Here is a 21,132-nt window from a genome sequence, read left to right on the forward strand (position 1 = left end):
CCCCTCCTCACACACACACACACACACACCCACACCCACTCCACTCCACTCACCGCAGTTACTAACCCGAAACACACAGACAGACAGACACACACTCTGTTGTTTCTTCTGAGGATCTGCTGCCTCTGGACTGAGAGGAAAGACAGGGAGTGGACGCTTTGGTCACATCCCCTTAGAAAAGTTTTACACGTGACTCTAATCATCACTGAGTTGAGCTTAATTCCTTTTCCCTAAAACCCTTTAAAACTCCAGCATGAATAAAATGTTTAATCTTCTCTAAATCATACCCTCAGCAGTCAAAATGACCACATTTGTGGGAAATACGCTGGAATTTTCCTTTAACAGATACACCAGACACAAAGTTATGATATTCTTACACATGGAGATGTATGAGCATGTAAAGAGTTTTCTAAATATCTAAGTTGGCCTAAACTTTCTACTTTCATATCTCTGTTTGGGCAACTGTGGGGAGAAAGTTTGATGGGGGAATCAAATGGAAAGATCAGCCTGTGTATCATATTTGATACATGAGTTTTTGAGACCTCTACATCATCAGTGTGAATTTGTTTCCCCTGAAAAACCTGATGTATACAATCAGACACATGCAGTGCACCAGAAGAAATTGAAGCCCAGGTAGAAACCCATGCCCCTACGAAGGTTTCAAGCTGCTGTTGGCACCTCTCTCACAAGTGCAGGAAAAGGCAAAACTCAAGTGTGGCAGACCAGTATCCTCTCCAGAAGCAGGATGAACCCCCCCCCCCCCCCCCCCCCCCCGCAAAAGGCCAACCTCTAGTGTGCCCCCTGATGTGAGAAAGGATGGCATCGAAACTCAAAGTTTAATGGGTTAAAAATGTTGTGTTTTCTATGTTTTTGTACAAAAATGATACAAATTAAAACTCATATATGCAAATTGGTATATAATTTCTTTTTTTTTTACTTGTCAGAAGGTTCAATAAACACTCCAGTTTCAAAAAATTATTTATTATTTTCTGGCAATTATTTCATGGTTCAGGCTTTACAGGGTTAATTTAAAATATTAATACAAGTTTGTTTGTTTCCATAAATCTAGCACTCGCTCCATATTGATGTTTTTAATTGAATTTTAACACGCTAAATTTACATTTATTATGGTCTGTAAGTAATTATATGATTATGAAAAAAACCTAAACAAAGGCAATTCTTTCCCCTCCAAAAACAACACAACATGAAAGATTACTATCACAAACACTGGCCGTTGTGTGCTGAGTGGTTTTTAAAACTCTGTGGGCCGAAAAAACCTGTGCAAAGTCTTATTAGAAAAACACTTAGTCCCAGTCTGATAGAAAGACATGTATCCTGCAGCAGTCCATATCTGTCTGAGTGTAATGAGTGGATCACTGAACTACAGGGAATAAACTGATGTAACCCTAAGATGTGTCACAACAAACACAGGCTCACCATCACTGTATTCCCTCATTTGTTTCCATTTGTTGAGAAATTCACCCTCACATTTCTTTTCTGCTCTGCTTATAGGCACACACACACACACACACACACACACACACACACACACACACACACACACACACACACACACACACACACACACACACACACACACACACACACACACACACACAGACGAAGGAACTTTCTCTGTATCCTTTTCCTCTCTGGTAGGTTTTTACGACGTTCACGGGGGTACAGGAAGACAGTGAGCCTGACTGTACAGGCTATACATTCCTCAGTTTGATCCCCACACACTCAATACTCTCAAAGTTATCGTCATGGAGTGTGAAAATAATTTAAGCTGTTACCACAGTACATTTCAAATGTGTTGTTGGGTCAGATGTTGGAATCAGGATCTAGGATTTAGCATCTAGGACAACAAATATTGGTCATGTTTACTTGACTTAATCACAGCTTTCAAAAATAATTTCACGTACAATACAAGAAAGGATGGTTAAAGACATATGGTGATTTTGGAAGAACTGTAAATATGGTATTAAGCATTACCAAATAATGAAATCAGTGTTTTCTATGAGCAGGGTTAGTGTTGTTCATTTATCAAGGGCAGCTCCGTATCAAGACAATTTATTTGTAGACGCAGTACAAAACATTTTACAATAAAAACCTCTTTCTCAACTAGTATCCATTACAGGCAACTCAGATTCTTCTGTGCAGAAACTCAAGTTGCCTCACTTTGTTGTTGACATGTCACAAACGGCTCTTGGCATCAGTTTATAGAAGTGCTCAAATCTCCGGTACTGATGCCCTATTTCAGCCGATATTCGATACCAGCATTACAGTTTCTCCAGTTAAAACCATTCCTTTAAAAGGATTATGCCACTGGATACACACAGATCTTTCAAGATCTTTGCCTTTTTATTGTCACAGATAAGAGGTAAAAACAGGCCTGAGGATTAACCATTAATCCACTTCTCAGTGTGTGTTTGAAGTGGCTCATTTCTCTGTGTTTGCTGAGTGCTCACGCATACTGTTCACTTTCTGTCACAGTAAAACAGGTAAGATACCCTGGGATAAAGGACTGGCTTTGAAATGATTGACTTTAAAAAGTACATCAACAGGATTAATTTCAGATGCACAAAAAAGACAAATTCAGGTTAAACTGGCAAATTAAATCACATATTCCTAATCTCTTCATTCTGCCTCCTCTTGATCCCCATCTCTGTACCTACTGCATCCTTTAGACAAACATTCCTGATGGCTAATTCACCAATCAGTTTGTTCAGAGAAATCTGATTCCTTCACTCCTTTCATCATGTCTTTACCATCCTCTTAACTCCGCAAATCCTCCCCTCTAATCCTCCTCTTCTCTCTGCTCAGGGTTGAGTTATGTTCCTGGTGTAGGAGGCTGCCACCATCTGAGAGGAGAGGAGAGGATGAGACAAGACGTTATAGAACAGATACGAATGGAAGAAACAGTAGAGAAGAAGACATTTTATGTTACCTCGGAGCCAGCTTGTGTCTCCCTCTGTGGTGGTGCGATCGACCTCTGGGCTGATTTGGAGGACGGCTCATGTTCTGGGGTTCTCCATCATGGCAATAAGAATCAGGACGAGGGTGAAAATGTTGGCCCCCTCTCTCCCTCCATCCTCCTCCGTTTCTATGTCCTCCTGTCGTCTCTCCTCTTTGCCTCCAGTTCTCACCACCACCCGGAGGCCGTCCTGAAATTGAGAAATATAATATTTAAAGGACCGGAAAACATATTTATTTTCTTACACTGAGCAACGAGCCCTACATGAACGCACTATTTTCTGACGAAGTTGAAACAATTCAGGAAATTTCACATTAGAGATTTCTGTACGTGTGCTCTATCTCAGTGGTTTGAAGTGCTGTTTTCACTTTGCTTGTAGCTCATTTAGTCATAAATATTTATAGTTGTACAGAAACACACAGTGGTCCTCCATTAGTTTTTCTGCCTTCACTAACCTTTATTCTTTTAAGAGGCTGGGAATGGATTAATGGAGCCCGTACGCAATGCATTAAGTTTGACTTACTCCAGCACCAACTTTTGAATTCTACAATCTTAGTTAATGTTGGTTAAATGCCCCACTCTGTGCAAAAAGTAACAACAATTGTTCTTCTCTCTTTCTCAAACACACACTCACTCTCACACACACACACACACACACACACACAGCTTGCCTTTAAAGTCTGACCACAATTATTTCAAGGCTACCCACAGAACAGCAAAAAAAACACAAATGCCATATCACAGAGGACGTACACTCTCATCAAGCCTGACAAACGCTGCCAGTTTCGAAAGCCAATTATTCAAAGAAAGAAAAAAGTTTCATGAGGTTGAATGCTTACAGATCTCCTTGTCAACTGTCATCTAACAAATAAAACGCCCCCAACTAAGATGAAACATATTTTCTTGTATTTATGGAAGACTGTGACCTTTGCTCTACTACTGGTTATAAAACTAACTGATAAACTGACAGAAAAAGCTAAATGTTTCCCAACTCCTGTTTAATTACCATTAAAATCTGTCCTCACATTCAGAAAAGCTTGTGACATACTTTTCGCTTAAGGAACCTTGACAGATGTGGCAGATTTCAAGTCAATTACAAAGTGCTTAAAATGAAAGACCAAGTCCAACTTTAGACCTTGCCAAAAGGGAGCTGTAGCCTGCTAAGCCAAATCAGGCCGCCATCCTGCCATCAATCCACTCACTGAGTGTGAAAGTGCGGAAAAAGAGCACATGAAAGCATGCCATGCATGAGTGGATGTGTCAGTCGGGCCACAAGCACCAAATCTTTTTTAAGGTCTATTTCTGTGGTCGCTATGTCTTTTGAAAAAGTTTCAGTTTCTCAGATTGAGGTTCAGACTGACACCAAAAGAGGGAGACAAATAAGATTACAGAGAGATTAGAGAAAACATGTTATTCCTGAGTGAGAGGAGAGTTAAATGTTTGTTAATGAAAATTAACATTATCAGAGGGCAGATTGGAGGAGAGAGTAGAGGTACATCACTATTCTCAGCCAGAGAAAAATGTGCTCCACAACAAATGTGAGCCAATCTGAAAATGAGGTTGTTTTCACTGACTTTTTGTCTTTTTGGACAGAAATAAACTGAAGAGATGTGGGAGAGCAGCTATACTGGATTCACTGTTGGAGTGTAATTGCCAGGGCAGGCGGGCAAAGGAGATATTTGCTGAGGAGACTAAACATCAGGCCTGATTCCAAACAAAAACCAAACCGGGCCCTCAACGATACCACATAGCGCCACCACTACTCTCACGCACACACATACTCTCTGTCTCTCATATACACACACACACACAGTCCATATCCCCACAGTAATGATTGGTGTCTGCGTCTGGCAGAAATGAAACACGGAGGTATAAAGAGTGTATAGCCCTCCATCTATAAAACCAGAAACATCCTCATGAGACCCACAAGGGTTGACTTGGGCAAAAAGCAGACAGTTCGGCGCAATTCAGAGACTTTGCGCCAACATGGCACGCAGAGAAACGGTCCCAAAAGGTTTATAAGTCACAGGGTTGAATAGAAACTACGGGTTCGCATTTCATGAGCTACCGCTGAGTCGTCTTGGGGTCTTGTACCAACAGGGAACTCAACTTGGCCTAAAGTCTGTACAATACAGTGAAGCGCACCATATACACAGGCCACATTAACTCTCCTGTAAAACAAGTATAATATACAAGTATAATTAGCTGGAAAGGCGTCTGGAGAGTGTAAAGGAATGAGCAAGAGAAACAGAGAGGGTGAAGAAACAAAGACAAAAAATTAAAAAGATGAAGAGTTAGAGAGGAGCGACAGAGGGGAAGGGGAGCAAAAAGAGGGGAGAGACAGGAGAGAGAAGTCTGTAATCAGTTAGTCTTGTTGTGTGTCTTAAAATAGAGCTCTCTCAGCCTATAAACAGAAACCTACTATTACTAGTGCACTGACAAAGCAAGTCTCGGATCCAAGTGCGCACGTGTGCGTGTGTGTGCACGCACGCACACCGGTGGTATGCATTAAGGCCGCAGCACACATGGAGCTCGTTACAGCACGGCCCTCTGGGTAATGTGGTACTGTGAGGGGCACCAGTGAACTACAACCACAGATGAACTGTCAGATTAAAATGCTTCTTCTCTGTTTGGCTCCTGGAGTATTTTCATCATCATTTTTCATACGAGCTCCAGTGTGTTTCTGCAGCTCAGATCACCGGAGGCCTCTTCACTAGAAACAAAAACCAGCTCAAAAACTGAACGACTGGTGCCTTAAAAATAATACAGACGTTATAACTTTCATAATGTTTTTTTGGGGCATTTTTGTCTATTTATTGGAAGGTTTACAGTTCAGATACAGAGAGGAAACATGAGAAGAGAAAGAGGGCTATGACATGCGACAAAGGTCTCCAGCCAGATGTGATTACATGGTATGCATCTTAACCACTAGGCCACTGGGGCGTCCTAGAAACACCATAACATTTCTTAATTCAGGTCAAAACATTTTTCTCTCCCTGACCTTTATTTAACCAGGATGGTCTCAAGATCAAAAAGTCTTTTTCCAAAGAGTCCTGGCCAAAATGGCAGCATAATTATGTTACATGAAACAACACAGAGGCAGCAGTCACAGACAGAGTAAATGTTGAGTAAGAGTAAGGAAGGAGAAAACAACTCACTGGCTCAAATGTGTAGACACATTTGCCATACTTTTATCCTGCATTGTGACCCTTCTTATGCTTTTGATATATACAGCAGCATTTTTACAAGGAAAACTTTGTTCACAGTGGCCCACAGAAGACAAACAGCACTGGTCACAAGTGGAAAGACTTTCCCTTGTACTGAACAAATGTGTGAAAGGCAGGTGGCTGAAGTTGAGGGTGGGTAGTGTGTATTTATAAAGATATGTCAGTCAGTCATATGTCTCACCTGTGAGTCTTTCTCTGTATCTTGGTCCTGGTGTGGTTTTATGACTTTGTTCTGGTAGATTGGGTCTGGACTGCAGGACTCTGCCTCGTTTCCTGCAGGTTTCTGTAAGTTTCTCTCTCAGGCAGAGAAACAGAGACAAACAGGACGACTGGAGAGAGGCAGTCAACAACACATGATTAAGACACGTCTCAAAATCATGCTATTTATACATGAGAAAATATTACAGTAAATCAAACAAGTAGTTGTAACAGAAGGCAACTTGCCACATACACACACACACTCCCCTTTTTGTTTTTCTGTCTCCACTCACATCACTGTCCAGCAACACAGTTTTCTCGGTGCCGCTATGTGCCAGCAGGTACTTTGAGTGGAACAGCCGTCCATCGAAGCTGTGCCAAGGCATCAGGGCAGCGTTGGGCAGCGGGCAGCCGCTGGCACAGTTAGCACCCAGCAGGTGGCTCAGTCCTCGGACGTAGAGAGATCCCAGCTGCACCGCACGGCTGCAAAGGAAAGGCAGCTGAGAGCGGAGGAAGTAAATTAATAAAATAAATTCCTTTAACTTAAAGTTTCACAAAGCAAAGAACAGATCCTCAGCGGCTGACCACACAGCCCATCACTCCGCCATACATGGAAAGAGACCTAGCTGTTTCCTTTAGTAAAGTAATTAATCAATCTTACAATAATTAACATTATTACAAAATATGAATCTTCATTTGAAAAAAGAATCTTAACTCATTTTCTGATGTTCACTTGCTAGCTTTTTTCTGTGCTTCAAATACATCTAACAGTCTTTCTCATTACTCATTGCTCATTAATATGTATAATTTTGGTACATTCACCTGAGACACGTTGACATAATTATCATGGCAGTCACATTAATAAAGCTTGTTAAACTTTACTTTATTGAGAAGTAGAAGTTGAGGCATCCATAACAACTTTAGCTCCAATCAACACACCACAAATATCTTCCTGTAGCAACAATCTGCAATATGATTAGTGTCACCACCCGGAACAAGTTTCTTAAGATTTTACTCACAGCTGCTAAAATAACTGGTGTTTCCTAATCCCAGTTTGCACAACTTTATCTGCTCAATCCTGACACTTAAATCACACAATTATATTTACAACTCAGACCCCACACTTCCCCGTCACTATCTATTTAGCCGGCTATCTATAGGTTACTGTATTTGACAGTGAAACGTCTTTGCCTAGATTTACTCACTGCAACAAACATTCACTCATATTAAAGTAAAATAATGCAGTACATGTGGCATTTAACTGTCGACTGTTGACTGATGAGGCACTGAGATAAGAGTTGGGATGGAGCGAGTGAAAAAACCTTTTGGTTCAATATTTATCTGAATGTAAAGTTCCATGAGTTCCCGTGTTGTAGGAAAAAAGTGGTCCAATCCACAGTTAATGACAAAAATAAGTGAGTCAGCAAGTCATTATATATACAACCAAACCAACAATTTGATAAAGATAACATCTAATCTCAGTCACTGGCTAATTTAATGTAGAGACTAAGATATTTTCTACAGACGTTGGCAAGTATAAAGATGTTTGTGTTACGACAGTTTGAGTTGACCAATTATTGGAAAAACAGGAGGAAGGTAATGTTGTTTTCTGACAAAGGGACAAGAGCTGGAAGAAAGAAGAAACTTGAGGAGGACAAGAAAAAGAATATGAGGATGATGAAGAAGCAGAGAGCAAGCTAACTGTTACAACAGCAGGCAGATGTTCTCCGTGTGTGTCTGTGCTTTCTGCTCTCACCTGTCCTCTGGCAGATAGCTCTGATAACAGTGATTACGTGTACACACACACACACACACACACACACACACACACACACACACACACAGCCCTGACACACAGCCCTGCCTGCCACCTGCTTCCAGTCAAACACAGCTTCACCTTCTGAAAACAATGAACCACTGCACAGAGACACAAAAGCCTGAAGGCGCACGCAAACACACCGACACAAAGAGAGAGAGAGAGAGAGAGAGAGAAAAAAAGAGATAAAGAGCAACGTGAAGAGAGACAGAAAAAGAGAAAGTGGTCGAGTGTAAAAAGTAGAAGAATATGAGAACACACAAAGTGACAGGGACAAAGACAGAAATGTGTGTGTGTGTGTGTGTGTGTGTGTGTGTGTGTCCAGCGGGGCGGAGTGTGCTTGGTGTAAATAGCTCCATGTGGTGAGCGTCAGCCAGGACAGACAGGCGGCTGTCGCCAGCACACTCTCTCTGTCACACACACACACACACACACACACACACACACACACAGACACACACACACACACACGCCACAATCACAGTCCCATGGGGAGGAATGTTGCAACGAAACCGACGGATCCCAAAACCTACCCACAACCCCTTTCCCCTAAACACACACACAAATAGTGTGACTCATTTTCACTCAGTTGAACACACTCACGCACACACACCAATGTAATTTTTATTCTAAAAAATCGAGGTGTGTTGTGAAGAAATAAAGAGGCAGGTTTTTAATGTGTACTGTGACATGCTGAAGAGAGCATGTTACTCTACTGCATCTCTCTGCAGGTTATACACACACACACACACACGCAAATGCATACACAATCAAAAGTGTTATCCCATATCTGGGAGAATAAGTGAGTATACTCATGCATTTAGTTGTGTGTGTGTGTGTGTGTGTGTGTGTGTGTGTGTGTGTGTGTGCGTGTGTGTGTGCGCGTGTGTGTGTGTGTAGTTAATCCATACACTAGTGACTCGGTTAGCCCCCCTCCTGCAGCTCTGAACCTCTCCCAGACTGCATATTCAAATCAACGCCCAGCCCTAATTATTGTGTAGAAAACAGACGAGCAGCAAAAATACAAATTACTAGACACAAGTATGGTAATTAAGCAGTAAAAATAAATGGGGCTACAACAAGGCAGCAAACAGCACGGCCGTTTTCCCAGAGAATGGAAAAGCACAGCTGACTGTCTGATTCTCACATCTGTGAGAGCTCACGAGTCAGCGAATGATCACTGAAGACTCTGTGAGAGGACAGGAATGAAATGCTGATTTAAGTGACAATTCTATCTAGATTAAGACTGCAACTATTGAGCATTGTCATTATCGATTCATCTGTGAATTATTGTTTATGATTCAATCAACCATTTAGTAAAAATTTGCGAAAAAGCCAATTACAAATTCCAGGAGCCCAAAGTGTCATCAAATGAATTAATTACCAATTGCAATAAACCACACTGCAGTTGCAATTCTTTTTGGTTCTTTTTTTGTTTGTTTGTTTGTTTTTCTAGAGACTCAATCAGCAGCTTATTTGTGTTTTCTCCCCATTTCTCTCCTCACTTTCTATTACTGGAAACACTTTCTGAGCTGTGTTTGCCACAAGAGGACCTTGTTTACTGTAAACTGCGGAGGACATTGTCTTCTCGCAGCAGGAAACTCAACAACTTTAGGGTGCATTGGGTAAAAAAAAATTGGAGTGAAAATCAGAAAACGGATATTCCTTTTTAAAAAAAATATTTTTGGGACGAAAATCAGTACAAATAAAAAACAATAGACGTTATATACAGTGTGTGTGTGTGTGTGTGTGTGTGTGTGTGTGTGTGTGTGTGTGTGTGTGTGTAACTGACCTTGATCTGTTGAAGCTCCTGAGGGGATTTTAGTCTCAGACACACGGCCTGACTCAGGTAAGCATCCAAGTCCTCTTGAGACAAAGTTTGTACCTGAAAACATGCACACGCACACAGAGGAAAATATATGGTTAGCCAAATCAATCACATCCCAGTGTGTCTTCTGTGTGGGTCAGTTTGTTTTGTCTGCTCTCTGTGCAACAATTCAACAGAGAAAGAAACAATGCTGAATGCAGAAACAAGGCTGCCCTGTTGTGTGTACAAAACAAACAAACCCTGAAGCTATTTGAATAGAAGACTGACGAGGGAATGTGAATGCAGTGGTGATCAGACAACAACAGCTACTGTTGTCTGTCAGCCTGTCTGCTCAACTTTGATTGTCCACTCATCTAACGGTCCATCTAACAAGCTGCTCTTCTGTCTGTCTGTTGCTACTTCATCCATTTAAATAATTGTCTCCAAGTGTGCATCTAAAATCTGAATCTGCCTGGAAGGCTGCCTGTTGTTGATCTTAGAGTTTTTAAGTCAAAGTATATTGTAAAGGCAGGTCTAACTTACTAAGATGTAGGGTTAACATCCTATTTAGCTGGTTTGTTAAAACTTCGCTCAACATATGTTGACTGACTGACTGAATGACTCTGGCCACCCTTCTTGTTTTTTCTTTGTGCTTTGGAGTTCAAATTAAATTGTGAAAGCAAAACTGTTCAGATGTTTTCATTGTTAGCTAGAGCTCCAGGGTTAAGTTCTTTACTACATTGATACAGTGGAAGAGGATGTTTAACTGTTTTACTCAATTGAATGCCATGTATATATTTAAGAAATGTATCTAAATGGTCTGATAAATTGCCTTAAGTGATGTCACAGGAGTCAGCGTCAGTTGGGGCTGAAGACTACAAGTTTGAAAATGAAAACAATCTGTGGGTGTGGCGTTAGAAAGAAGTGAGCTCAGCAGACCTGTGCAGCCCGCTCCTCATCTCTGTTTGAGACTAACGGCTTGAGGATACATTAGCCGCTACTAGCATTAGCACCCAAATCTCGAAACCAAATTGTTGGTGGTCCTGTTGGATTGTAGGTAATGAAGGCTCCAGGTTATGACAAGGAAGAAGAATGCGTGGAATAGAAAGGATGATATCTCTGGTTCTGCTGCATTTTGAACTGTTTTTCTTTTTTACTGTCCATCCTGAGTCTGATAATGTTACAGCAATGCAATGCTAAATCGGTGGAGTACTCTTAAAAAAACATACATACGCCATGTTTCACATGCATCACAAAAAGGGCACTCTATCATTCTGTTTTTTTCTGATGAGTTTCGGATTGGAATAAACACTGTAGAAGGGACCTCCTCAAGAAACTAAACTTAACAACATATTTTATATATTGTGACACACAAAGATGCTTGAATTTAAGCATCATTTTCAAATACGCAAGGAAAGTGCCCATTTTGAAAACTCTATCAACTTTCTTTGAAGACATAACTTTGTTAGGGAGGCATTAAAAAGCGATTTAAGACCTGTTTGTTACAGTTGATGAATAAATCTACACTATAATTTTTGTTTAGCTTCGGCAAAATGACGCATGCAGCTTTATCCAGATGATGTGATCCTGTGATGTCTGTTGTGTGAAAGCTCAATCACATGATGTCAATGCAAAACGTACAAACCAAAAACACAAATTTCTGCTTCTTTCACATGGTGTTGGAGAAATTCAAACCTAAAACAAGGCATTACAATAGGATTACAAACAGCACAAATGTTTATAGCTTAACATTTACAACCAAAATAAGGACACCATTGTAGTAAGGTGAATTAAGAAATGGCTCTTAAGATATTCAAAGCCCCTGGGTGCTTATCAGAGCAGTTGTTGACGTAAGAGCTGGAGTTACAAAGACCAGTGTCGGCGGCTAAACTGGGCACTCAGTGGGTGATAGTGGCAACCATCAAGCCATGACAAAACAACACAAAACAGACCGTCAACAAGTGATGTTTAACTTCAAATCCCAAGAGCGGAATAATTGTTGTATATGTTATAGATGTAAATCCCAAATCAAAAGCTGACTTGTGTGTTTAATTGTCACCAAATACATTTGGCCTTTCATTTCGTGTTTACATACATCACCAGGTGTAGCTTTACTACCCATACAGTGGCATTATCTTGACTGAAATGCCTAAATACAAACTGATTCCACTGTGCTCGACTGTTTCATTTAACAGCTTAAATTCTTCATCGAAGGCTAAGTCAAACATGCAGACCGACCAATGAAAACCAAAACAGTGGAGACAATATATTTTGCAACTGGAACACCCAACATGACTCAAGAGAAGGTTGTAGTGGATTAAATGCTAGTGTAACATTTGAGAAATGTATTTGTATACATGTATTTTTAATTAAAATAAATTCCAATCTTCCATTCTTGATTCTTGTTTCTACACATATAAATACTGGCTGATACATTTACACCATTCATGAGATATGACAGTAAATAAGTCCTAAAAACAAATTATTGGACTGTATGTACACATCTTTGATTGAGGTTTTCAGTTTCCGTTTCCTGGAGGATTATATGTAGTTAGACAACATATTTCCACCGTTTCCTGTTTAATTAGTTCGTTCAATAAATACTTTCATCAGCATTGATTTGAATTTGGCTAATGGCCACTGTTTTCTTTCTCCTGGTCATGTTGCCACTCACTGAAAACTATCAAAGAAACAAACAAAACTGACACTACCTGGAGGACTATGTAAGTGACCAGGCAGAGAGCAGCCAGAAGAGAGTCTTCAATGGTGCCATATAACTCAGAGAACTCCTGGCAGTTGAAAATTGAAAGGAAGGACGTCAGGCGAAGAGCAGAGACTTCAGGACCAGTGCCGAACCATAACAGGTCCAGACTGGGCTGATCACCTACACATTCAATATAGAGAAAAAAAAATATCTTAATGTACTGTAGCATAACCAGAGTCATTCTGGTGGCCAGTGATGTCTAAGAGGTTAATGTACAACTAATTTAATTGCAGGAAACATTGGAAGCAATTCTATAACCACATGACTAATTTTGTTGTTCTTTTTTGTTGCTTATCTGGAGCATTGTGAGCTTCAAGTGCATTACACAAGACTGGCACAGTGTATCATCATCCTAGAGAGAAATATTCTACAGAACTATGGCAAAAAACCCTAACCCTCATCTTCTTAACTTGCATCAGCTGGCGCAACTAAATTGACATCTGATTTCGTCTTAACCCTAGCCAAAGAATAAGCGACCAGTATGTAAAGAAACTAGCAGGTACAGTACATGGGAGGCTGATGGGGACAGGGTGGACCATGTCAGGTTCCTGCAGAGGGTTTCCAGGGTAGACAAACCATTCCCTGATTGCTGGAAGGTCCATACTGCTGCCTGAAAAAAAAACAAATAAGACAGGGATTGACTTGGATTGACCTCCACCACTGAAAAAGCACAAAGTCCACTGCCAACATGTATTCCTCCTGAGGAGTGTGTACACCTGGTATATGCCCATGTAAGTATGCACAGTCTGCATGGTTAGTAAACTATGGCCTCTCCTCTGCAAGTTTGCAGGTGTCTACCTTTACATGTGCATTTGTGGTTTCTGACTGTGTGCATGGTGTTGCCAAGACAGCATGTGAATCTGCATGTGTATTTATGACCTTTAATGTGTGTATATTTGTGTGTATGTGTGTGACCCATCCAGTAGGTTCACTTTCCTACCATCATGCCCGTGCAGCAGCAGCAGCCCATAGATGTGTTGTCTGCAGGGCTTGTAGACGAGGGCCTGAGGCAGCAATTCAGCGTCCTCCTCATCCTCCAGAGTGTTGCTACATTCAATGACTCCCTCACACACAACACTGTAAACCATGAAACCCTCAGTTGCTACATGCTTCTCTCTGCAGGCCTGGGGAAAACCACAAAGGAAAACATAATAAGTCAATGTGGCATTTTGATACTCTCAAAACTGAAGAGACAGAATGAGGTACAGATCATACCTTTAAGATTTCTGGACTAACATGTTTCTCAAAGGCAGGGGCAGATGGAAGTGAAGAAGTGTCATGTTGTTGAAGAGCTTCCTGTCCAGGCAGTAAGTAGGAGCAAATCCCCCTCTTCAATAGCTCTCTGTGAGAAGCTGACAGATTCAGAGATTGAGGGATAAGCCCAGTCTCTTCCTCCTCTCTGCCCCACAAGGAGCTAACAAGGTGGGATACAGCGAGCACCATCTGGCCCTGAGGAGCACCACGGTGTGGTGTGGGATTGTGTATCCTGGGAAACAATAAAATTGTTGTCATGTGATGTCCTCATCTGAATTTTAACTACGTCAGTTCACCGTCATAAAATATTATGAATGGGTTTATCCGGTCATTCATGTTCTTATAACTAAATGTAGTCAAGGACAAAGGCAACATTTATTTAGAAAAGGAAAAGAATGAACATTTAATTTCAAAATTCATAAATCAGAACAAATATTAATAAGGAGCAAACCCCAAAGTAAAATCCCAGACACCTGTATGATGCCATGGCGTCATTCCTGATGTGCTGCATCCGCTCCTCTGACACCACATCATTACCTAGGAGACATGCCAGCACAGGTAGCTGGGAAACAGCCAATCCAATGGTTCGGCATAGCCTCTGTCGGTCGTACAGAGTGGTGAGGCTGTCGATCCGCAGCTTTGCCACAGACAAGTAGGGGGCACTTTAAAAGATAAAACTACATGTTCAGATTAGACATTTATCCACATTTTCCATGACTTATCAATACCATAAAGTCCAGGAATCTATAAATGTATCATCAAATTTAGTTGGTACTGTAGTGCCAGTCATGCTGCAAGTCCAAAAGTATGACAACATGATCATTTTACCAAACCTGTCGTATATGATGAAGTCTGAGTCCTGTCCCAGAATGCCCAGGCTGCTATGCTGACGAGCATAGCTGGCAATCTCATAGTCAGCTTCCTGAACTGAGCAAAACACTTCTAGACCCAATGACCTGTAAGCAACGATCAGATATCAGATCAAACCCCATCTAATGAAGCACTGTCTTTCAATTACATTATTAACTTTACTGTCACAGTGTATATATTATGTGTATATACAATGTTGACCTGAGAGCAAAGCTTGTGAATGTTGCCAGACCAGAAGGCAGACAAAAGAGATCTCTGTCGGGCTGCTCTCCATGTGCCTTCATGTGACGAAATAGTTTAGAAACCTCGCCGTTCACTCTGCGTCTCCTCTTCACCTGTGGACAGGAGACGAGGTTGAGACTGTGTAAACTTACTAGATCAGCTGAGTAAACTCCAGGCTCTGGCGAGACTTTTAATACATCATGCTCATGTCTTTCCTACTCTATAGTGATACAGAATCAATCACATGACGAACTATAACCAAAGACAGTAGTGGATTGAAAGTGTTTCAACAGGTGAAATTCTAAGATGTATGTTGTGAATTACAGCATTTAAATATATTTTCTAAAAAAATATTTTAAAATATTTGAACACCACAGGTTTACACAGTTTCTTTCCTCACCCACTCCCGTCTCTTCTGCTCTTCCACCACCCCATCAAAGAAGAAGACCAGTCTAATGCCTGCTGAGGAGAAGGCCTCCACCCAGCTCTTTAGCACATCCATGTACTCTTTCCACTGGCCCCCACACACCCAGTCCTTACATGAGTACCAGTGACGCAGGCAGGCCATGCCATCCACGACGAGTGTGGGGCCTAAATGAGAGTGAATACACAAATGGAACAGAGAGCAGGCCAGCATGCTAACCCACTCTGAGAAAAGACACCAATAATAGACAAGAAATGTTTTTCCTCAATGCTGCCAGTAATGCCATAGTGCTTTTCTACTTTGTGTTCCTGTTAGCACTCCTCTTATCTTTCACAACTAGCATTACTGATGCTAATTAAGTCTATATATGTTGTTGGGACCAGCAGTGCTGGTATTGTTGCATATGTTAATACCACCAGGTTTAAAATTAGGGATACTGGACTTTTTTATTGTTTATAATAAATTGCCATAATTTTGTCTATCATCTAAATATCCTATCTCCCAAAGGATTCGCTATACTTTTATCTGCAACCATTAAGTAGTCATCACATTAAATAAGTACAATGTTTTGAGCCCAAAATGAAATGTTATCTCTTTTGGGGATTCAAATTCACAGTTTTTGGCTAATCACCCAGACAAGATAGATGGATGTGTATACTTGCGTAGGGAGAAAGTTTTATGAAGCAGCACATTCATTCATGTTGTATCACCCTCACCAATCTTTGTTTGGCCATTTCCTGAAAGTCTTGTTGTATTTTATGGTGTTGTATTCGATGTGCACCTGTGAAGCACCTTGTAACTCTGGTTTTGAAAGGCCCCATAGAAATAACGTTTAGGTACTTATTTACTAATATCCCCATCGCCTCCCCAGAGTAAACAAGAGTAAAGCTGACTAAATCAGTTTTACATCCACTGCTCCCCCACTGCTTGCACACTGTGATATAAACTCAACTGTTCGTGTTAGCTGTGGTTGTGCAGCCCTGCTGGCCTTTGGCAACATGCCGTCCGGCCATTTCTCTCAGGTTCACGGTCACACAGGCTTCTGGACAGCAGCGGTCCATAAAGTACTGAAGACCTTTCACACCCATCTCTGCAGAGAAGAAAAAGAGAGACCGAGTGAAAGTGAATTCATTGGAACTTAACAAGATGCAAAATTATGCCAGTTTACTGGACTGCCACATTTTAATTTCCCGTGTTCGTAACAATCATCAATAATCAAAGTATGTAATGGGTAAGACTGTTTTGGTTTCACGTCGCTGCAGGACGACAAACACAGCGTGACAGCTTGCCAGGTTATTCAGCTCAGTGAGCAGTGAGAATAGACCTGAATGCTAACAAATAGCTTAGCTTCTACACGCTAAAATCATTTATTCCGAGGCTGCAGCGTTTCCTATCCTTACAAATCAACTCGTCTTGTACTACTTTGTGTCTGTAAAGACACTCCTCAGAATTGCGTCACACAGCAAAGACTTACTTAAAAATCTTGGTGTACATGAGCAGCATTTATCCGTGCTGTGTTTACTTGGTGTAAATTCAAATTACTTCCTATGCTTTACGTGTGGCGTCATCACGTTGCAAAACAAAGCACACGTGCTCGTCGCGCGGTGCCCACCAAGACTACAATGCGCCAGCAGCCATTGTAAGTTATCTGCGTGATTAATCCAAGTATAAAGGACTGTGCAGACCCCAAAATGAAATATATTCCTGAAACACACATCCGACAACTAATTTAGATCATCATTATACTGATGCTGTAATGAAAAAATAAACAACTTAATGTGGCATGAATGAGAATGGACCTTTGAGGGTTTTGTGGGCTCAGTCCTCTATAATAACTCCCCAGGCTGGGATCAGAGACGGGCTAATTGCTCTCCAGGCTCTCCTTGAGAATGGGGGCTCTTTTCTGGAGTCACAAGCTATTAGGTCTACCTTCTTAACACAAAGCACCCCTGTCCCTTCCACTCTATTGTCTGTGTGGAGCAGGAATAAAGAAAGGGACATATGCTGGATGTCAGTCCAGCTGTCAGCATCTGTCGTTCCTCAGCCAGATGCTCTGTGGACAGGGAGGACAATCCACCCCTCCCAGTCGACTGATCTTCACATAGGGAGGAGCTCTGTTGTAAATCTACCCCCACCCCCACGATTGCACTGGAGAGTTATGACCACTGGACTCATGAAGACCATACAGGCACTTTGGTTTTAGACACACCTCGGTTCCCCCAAAACAATTACCTAATTCCATTTTAAATCTATATATAACGGGTGTCTAGTCAGGACACTAGAGGCAGGGATGTCATCGAGGGTTTTACTGTAACAGAAAATATAGATACAGACGCACAGGTACTATTACTAAAATACTATTGCTCACATGCAAGTGTGTGTGTGTGTGTGTGTGTGTGGTCCTACAGGAGGGGAATCAAAGAAATCAACGTTAAGTTATACTATCTCTGTAACTAATCTAAACTCTCTACTATTACAGCAAAATAAATAATGCTAAACAGGTACGACAGACTGTACACTGTAACGGGAATGCCACTCGCTACACATACGAGACAGAGACGGATAAAGACCACCACTCGACACAAAAACGCTGATAAATTGTCACATTAACAGCTGGTGAACTTAAACATTACTGTATAAATGGCCGAGCGTAATTTAATATATTTGAATAACACTTACTTGCGGTCATGGACGCACACGAACTGAGGGAATCTGGTCGAAACTTAACTTATTAGAAAATGAAACTTACTGTAAAAAGGGGCGTTGCCTAGCAACGAGTTAAACCTTTCTTTCCGTGCTTCCTCACGATACTTGAGCCTTTTGAACACTACATGTTAGGATCACTTTTTAGGATCACTAAGCCTTCAGGATGATTTTAGGGAACGGGGTTGTAGACCTGTGCAGATGCTTTATCTCTTAAAGTTAGATATTCCTGTTCAAAACTGTTGATCTGCAGAGGCTCAGGTAATCTCTCAGGTTTAGGTCCATGTTGATAGCCTGACAATCACACTGAAGCGCTGAGAGACCAGGTGTCTTGGAACGGTTGTCCTGTAATGTTGCTGTGAGTTTTTCTAGAGTGGAGTGATCTGTCAACAGATTGAGTAAGTGCTAAATGGATCATTTAGCTTCATCTTTTCAATTGGGCAACATAATCTTCTTATCCACCCTTAATGCTATTAATAATGGTTTAGTCTGATATGAAGTGCAGAAAGTCACCCAGTAGTGAGATGGTTGGACAAAGGGGGGTGCTGAGCCCAAGGATCGGGGATAGCTGAGAAGGGCTGAACAGGTGCACAGACCCAGAAGGCCTAACAATAACTATATACTGCATGTGGACAGTGAGAGCCTATCATCTGGGGTTCCCACTCAGTTTGTAAGTGGCCTTATGCGGTCTATATAGGAACTTATTATATCAACAGGGTTTTGGAGTTGCAAGTCATTGAAAATATATTGTTACATATATTCTGAATTGCCATTTTGTTCTCACTTTATTTGGATTGCTGACAAAATCAGGCATGTGGGTGGCAGTTCAGAGGTCTGGAATCAGGATACTGTGTTGTATATTAAAATTAAAATGTGCTTTTATCATAATTTCATCAAAATGATACAGTATGTACCCCATCTAGCTCTCTCATACGCTGTTTAAACCTTGTTTGATCAGGACTAGGCTCAAAGTTTTTGGACCCTGATATGAGTCTTTATTGTCAGAACCTGCACATGTTCGTGTCACTCATGAAAAACATACATACAATGTACCTGGATGTGTACATATACTCACACTATATATTCATCTCCCTGCATATATCCTTTATATGTGAACACAAAGGCCAGAAGTGGAAAGGGGTTTATATAATCCTACATCCCATTTTCAGCAGTCAGTGTTTGGGTCTGTTGCCTATTCACATTGGATCTTTTCATCTTCCTCCTCCTCCTACACTGACTCTTCCTTCTCCTCTTCGATCTCCTCCCCTTTGAGTTCCTCCCCCCAGTTGCCCCTACCCCCCTCCTCCCTGCTCCTGACCAAAGCTTGACTCAGGAGAAACAGAGGCAGATGTTCCAGGAGCACACGACTGCCCTCAGCCCTACCCCCCAACACCTCCCATTTGTACTGGATCAGCAGTTAACCCCCGGAAAGAATTGACCATACAAGCACGCACACACACACAAAGAACACCACTGCACAAATCTGTACAGGCTCAACAGTTGTCCAACTGAATGAGCAACACACACACACACACACACACACACACATATACACACCAAGTCCTGTCCAAATCTCCTCAGTGTCCCTGATAGTAGCCACCCTGGGGTCAGGCCTGGTGTCAGCGTCCAGGGCCCAGGGTCTCTCAGGGCAGCTGGCCTGGCTAATCCTGCTGCTGGAGGCCACTGGTTCTCAAACTAAAGGCCAAGGACCCCCGGGGGGCCACAGGGCAGGGATCTCAGGGAGTGTGCGATTTGTTCAAAATACAGGGTTTTTTTGTTTGTTTGTTTGCTTTCCATGAAACATTAACCATTAAATTTCATGGTGAAGCAAGACTTTAACTGTGACAACAGTGTTGTGGGAATTTAAAAGCTGGGTCATCTTCATCACAAACATGATTCATCGTCAAAAGCACATTCATCATTACAAATTCATGTTTTGTATCCAAGCAGTGTTCAAATCAACAGAACATAATTTAGATTCTGATCAGAGAGTTCATGTAAATGACAGGGAAACACGTAAAAGAAAATGCACAAAACACCTAGATGGACATTTCCATTCAGAAAATCTGCAAAATCAGACACTAGAACTAAGTAATGTTTGGCAATTTTTCTTGCAAAATGACTTAAATCAACAATCAATTGTCAAAATAGTTGTTAATCAATTATTGGTTTCAGCTTTACTCAATGTAAACACAAATGTAATCGAAGCACTGGAACAAGCAGATATGTGGATATGTGATATGTGATGTCAAAGTGGAAAAATGTTTTTATCTAATGTTGAAGCTATTGAAGTTTACGTTCAAGAGGAATGTTGAAAATATTGAAGTTCAAAAGGTAAAATGACATAATCTTATACAGACTTCACACATATTTTCCCACTAAATTAACTTCCTATTTGTCATAATAAAAAGGTTAATGATAGCCCAGGCAGGCGGTAACAATGTCATATATGTGCTGTAACAGAGGTGTAGTATAAGTTTGTGTCACACACTGAGGCTAACAGGTGGTGTAAGTTGCTACATTCCTGAATGGCCTGGTAGGTATATAGGCAGCCTCAGGTCTTTGTGTCTCAGATGGGGAGAGGACACGTGAGTCTCGAGTTTCTGACATCACAGTGTTGTTGTTGCTGGGGGAGACTTATCCATCAAGGCAGCGGGCCCGGCCACACGACTCTCCCTTTATCATTATAATCAGCACTGGAAAGAGCCTCACCTATCTATCTATCTATCTATCTATCTATCTAGCTACATACATCTCAACACAATGTAATGGAATAAATAAATGCATAATGAATGCAATGCATCAGACTAATGAAATAACACAGCAGCACTGGAATTTGTCTAATTGAATATTGGTCTCTATTCAGCCGT

At 41.3% G+C, this 21,132-nt stretch overlaps 1 protein-coding gene across 1 annotated transcript; it reads right to left on the reverse strand.

Moving 5' to 3' along the window:
• Positions 1-1,012: 1,012 nt before the first annotated feature.
• Positions 1,013-17,066, reverse strand: fam120b (family with sequence similarity 120 member B). Its single transcript, XM_070902901.1, has 15 exons — positions 17,034-17,066; positions 16,512-16,649; positions 15,536-15,726; positions 15,115-15,248; positions 14,877-14,999; positions 14,517-14,705; positions 14,005-14,275; positions 13,730-13,913; positions 13,298-13,399; positions 12,737-12,909; positions 10,011-10,103; positions 6,696-6,902; positions 6,386-6,533; positions 2,951-3,167; positions 1,013-2,864 (listed from the first exon to the last, which is right to left on the reverse strand). The coding sequence occupies exons 2-15, from the start codon at positions 16,645-16,647 to the stop codon at positions 2,834-2,836; spliced, it is 2,199 nt and encodes a 732-aa protein (XP_070759002.1). The 5' UTR covers positions 16,648-16,649; positions 17,034-17,066; the 3' UTR covers positions 1,013-2,833.
• Positions 17,067-21,132: the final 4,066 nt, after the last annotated feature.

Source organism: Enoplosus armatus, chromosome 1, assembly GCF_043641665.1.
Source record: "Enoplosus armatus isolate fEnoArm2 chromosome 1, fEnoArm2.hap1, whole genome shotgun sequence".
In the NCBI taxonomy this organism is placed as follows: domain Eukaryota; kingdom Metazoa; phylum Chordata; class Actinopteri; order Centrarchiformes; family Enoplosidae; genus Enoplosus; species Enoplosus armatus.

Excerpts from the sequence above, each read along its gene's own strand:
- fam120b (XM_070902901.1), bottom strand. The coding sequence starts at position 16,647 with ATGGGTGTGAAAGGTCTTCAGTACTTTATGGACCGCTGCTGTCCAGAA. Across the intron at positions 12,910-13,297 it reads TGTCCCCATCAGCCTCCCAT|GTGATCAGCCCAGTCTGGAC; the intron begins GTACTGTACCTG and ends TTGAATGTGTAG. Across the intron at positions 6,534-6,695 it reads CTGTGTTGCTGGACAGTGAT|TCGTCCTGTTTGTCTCTGTT; the intron begins GTGAGTGGAGAC and ends GCCTCTCTCCAG.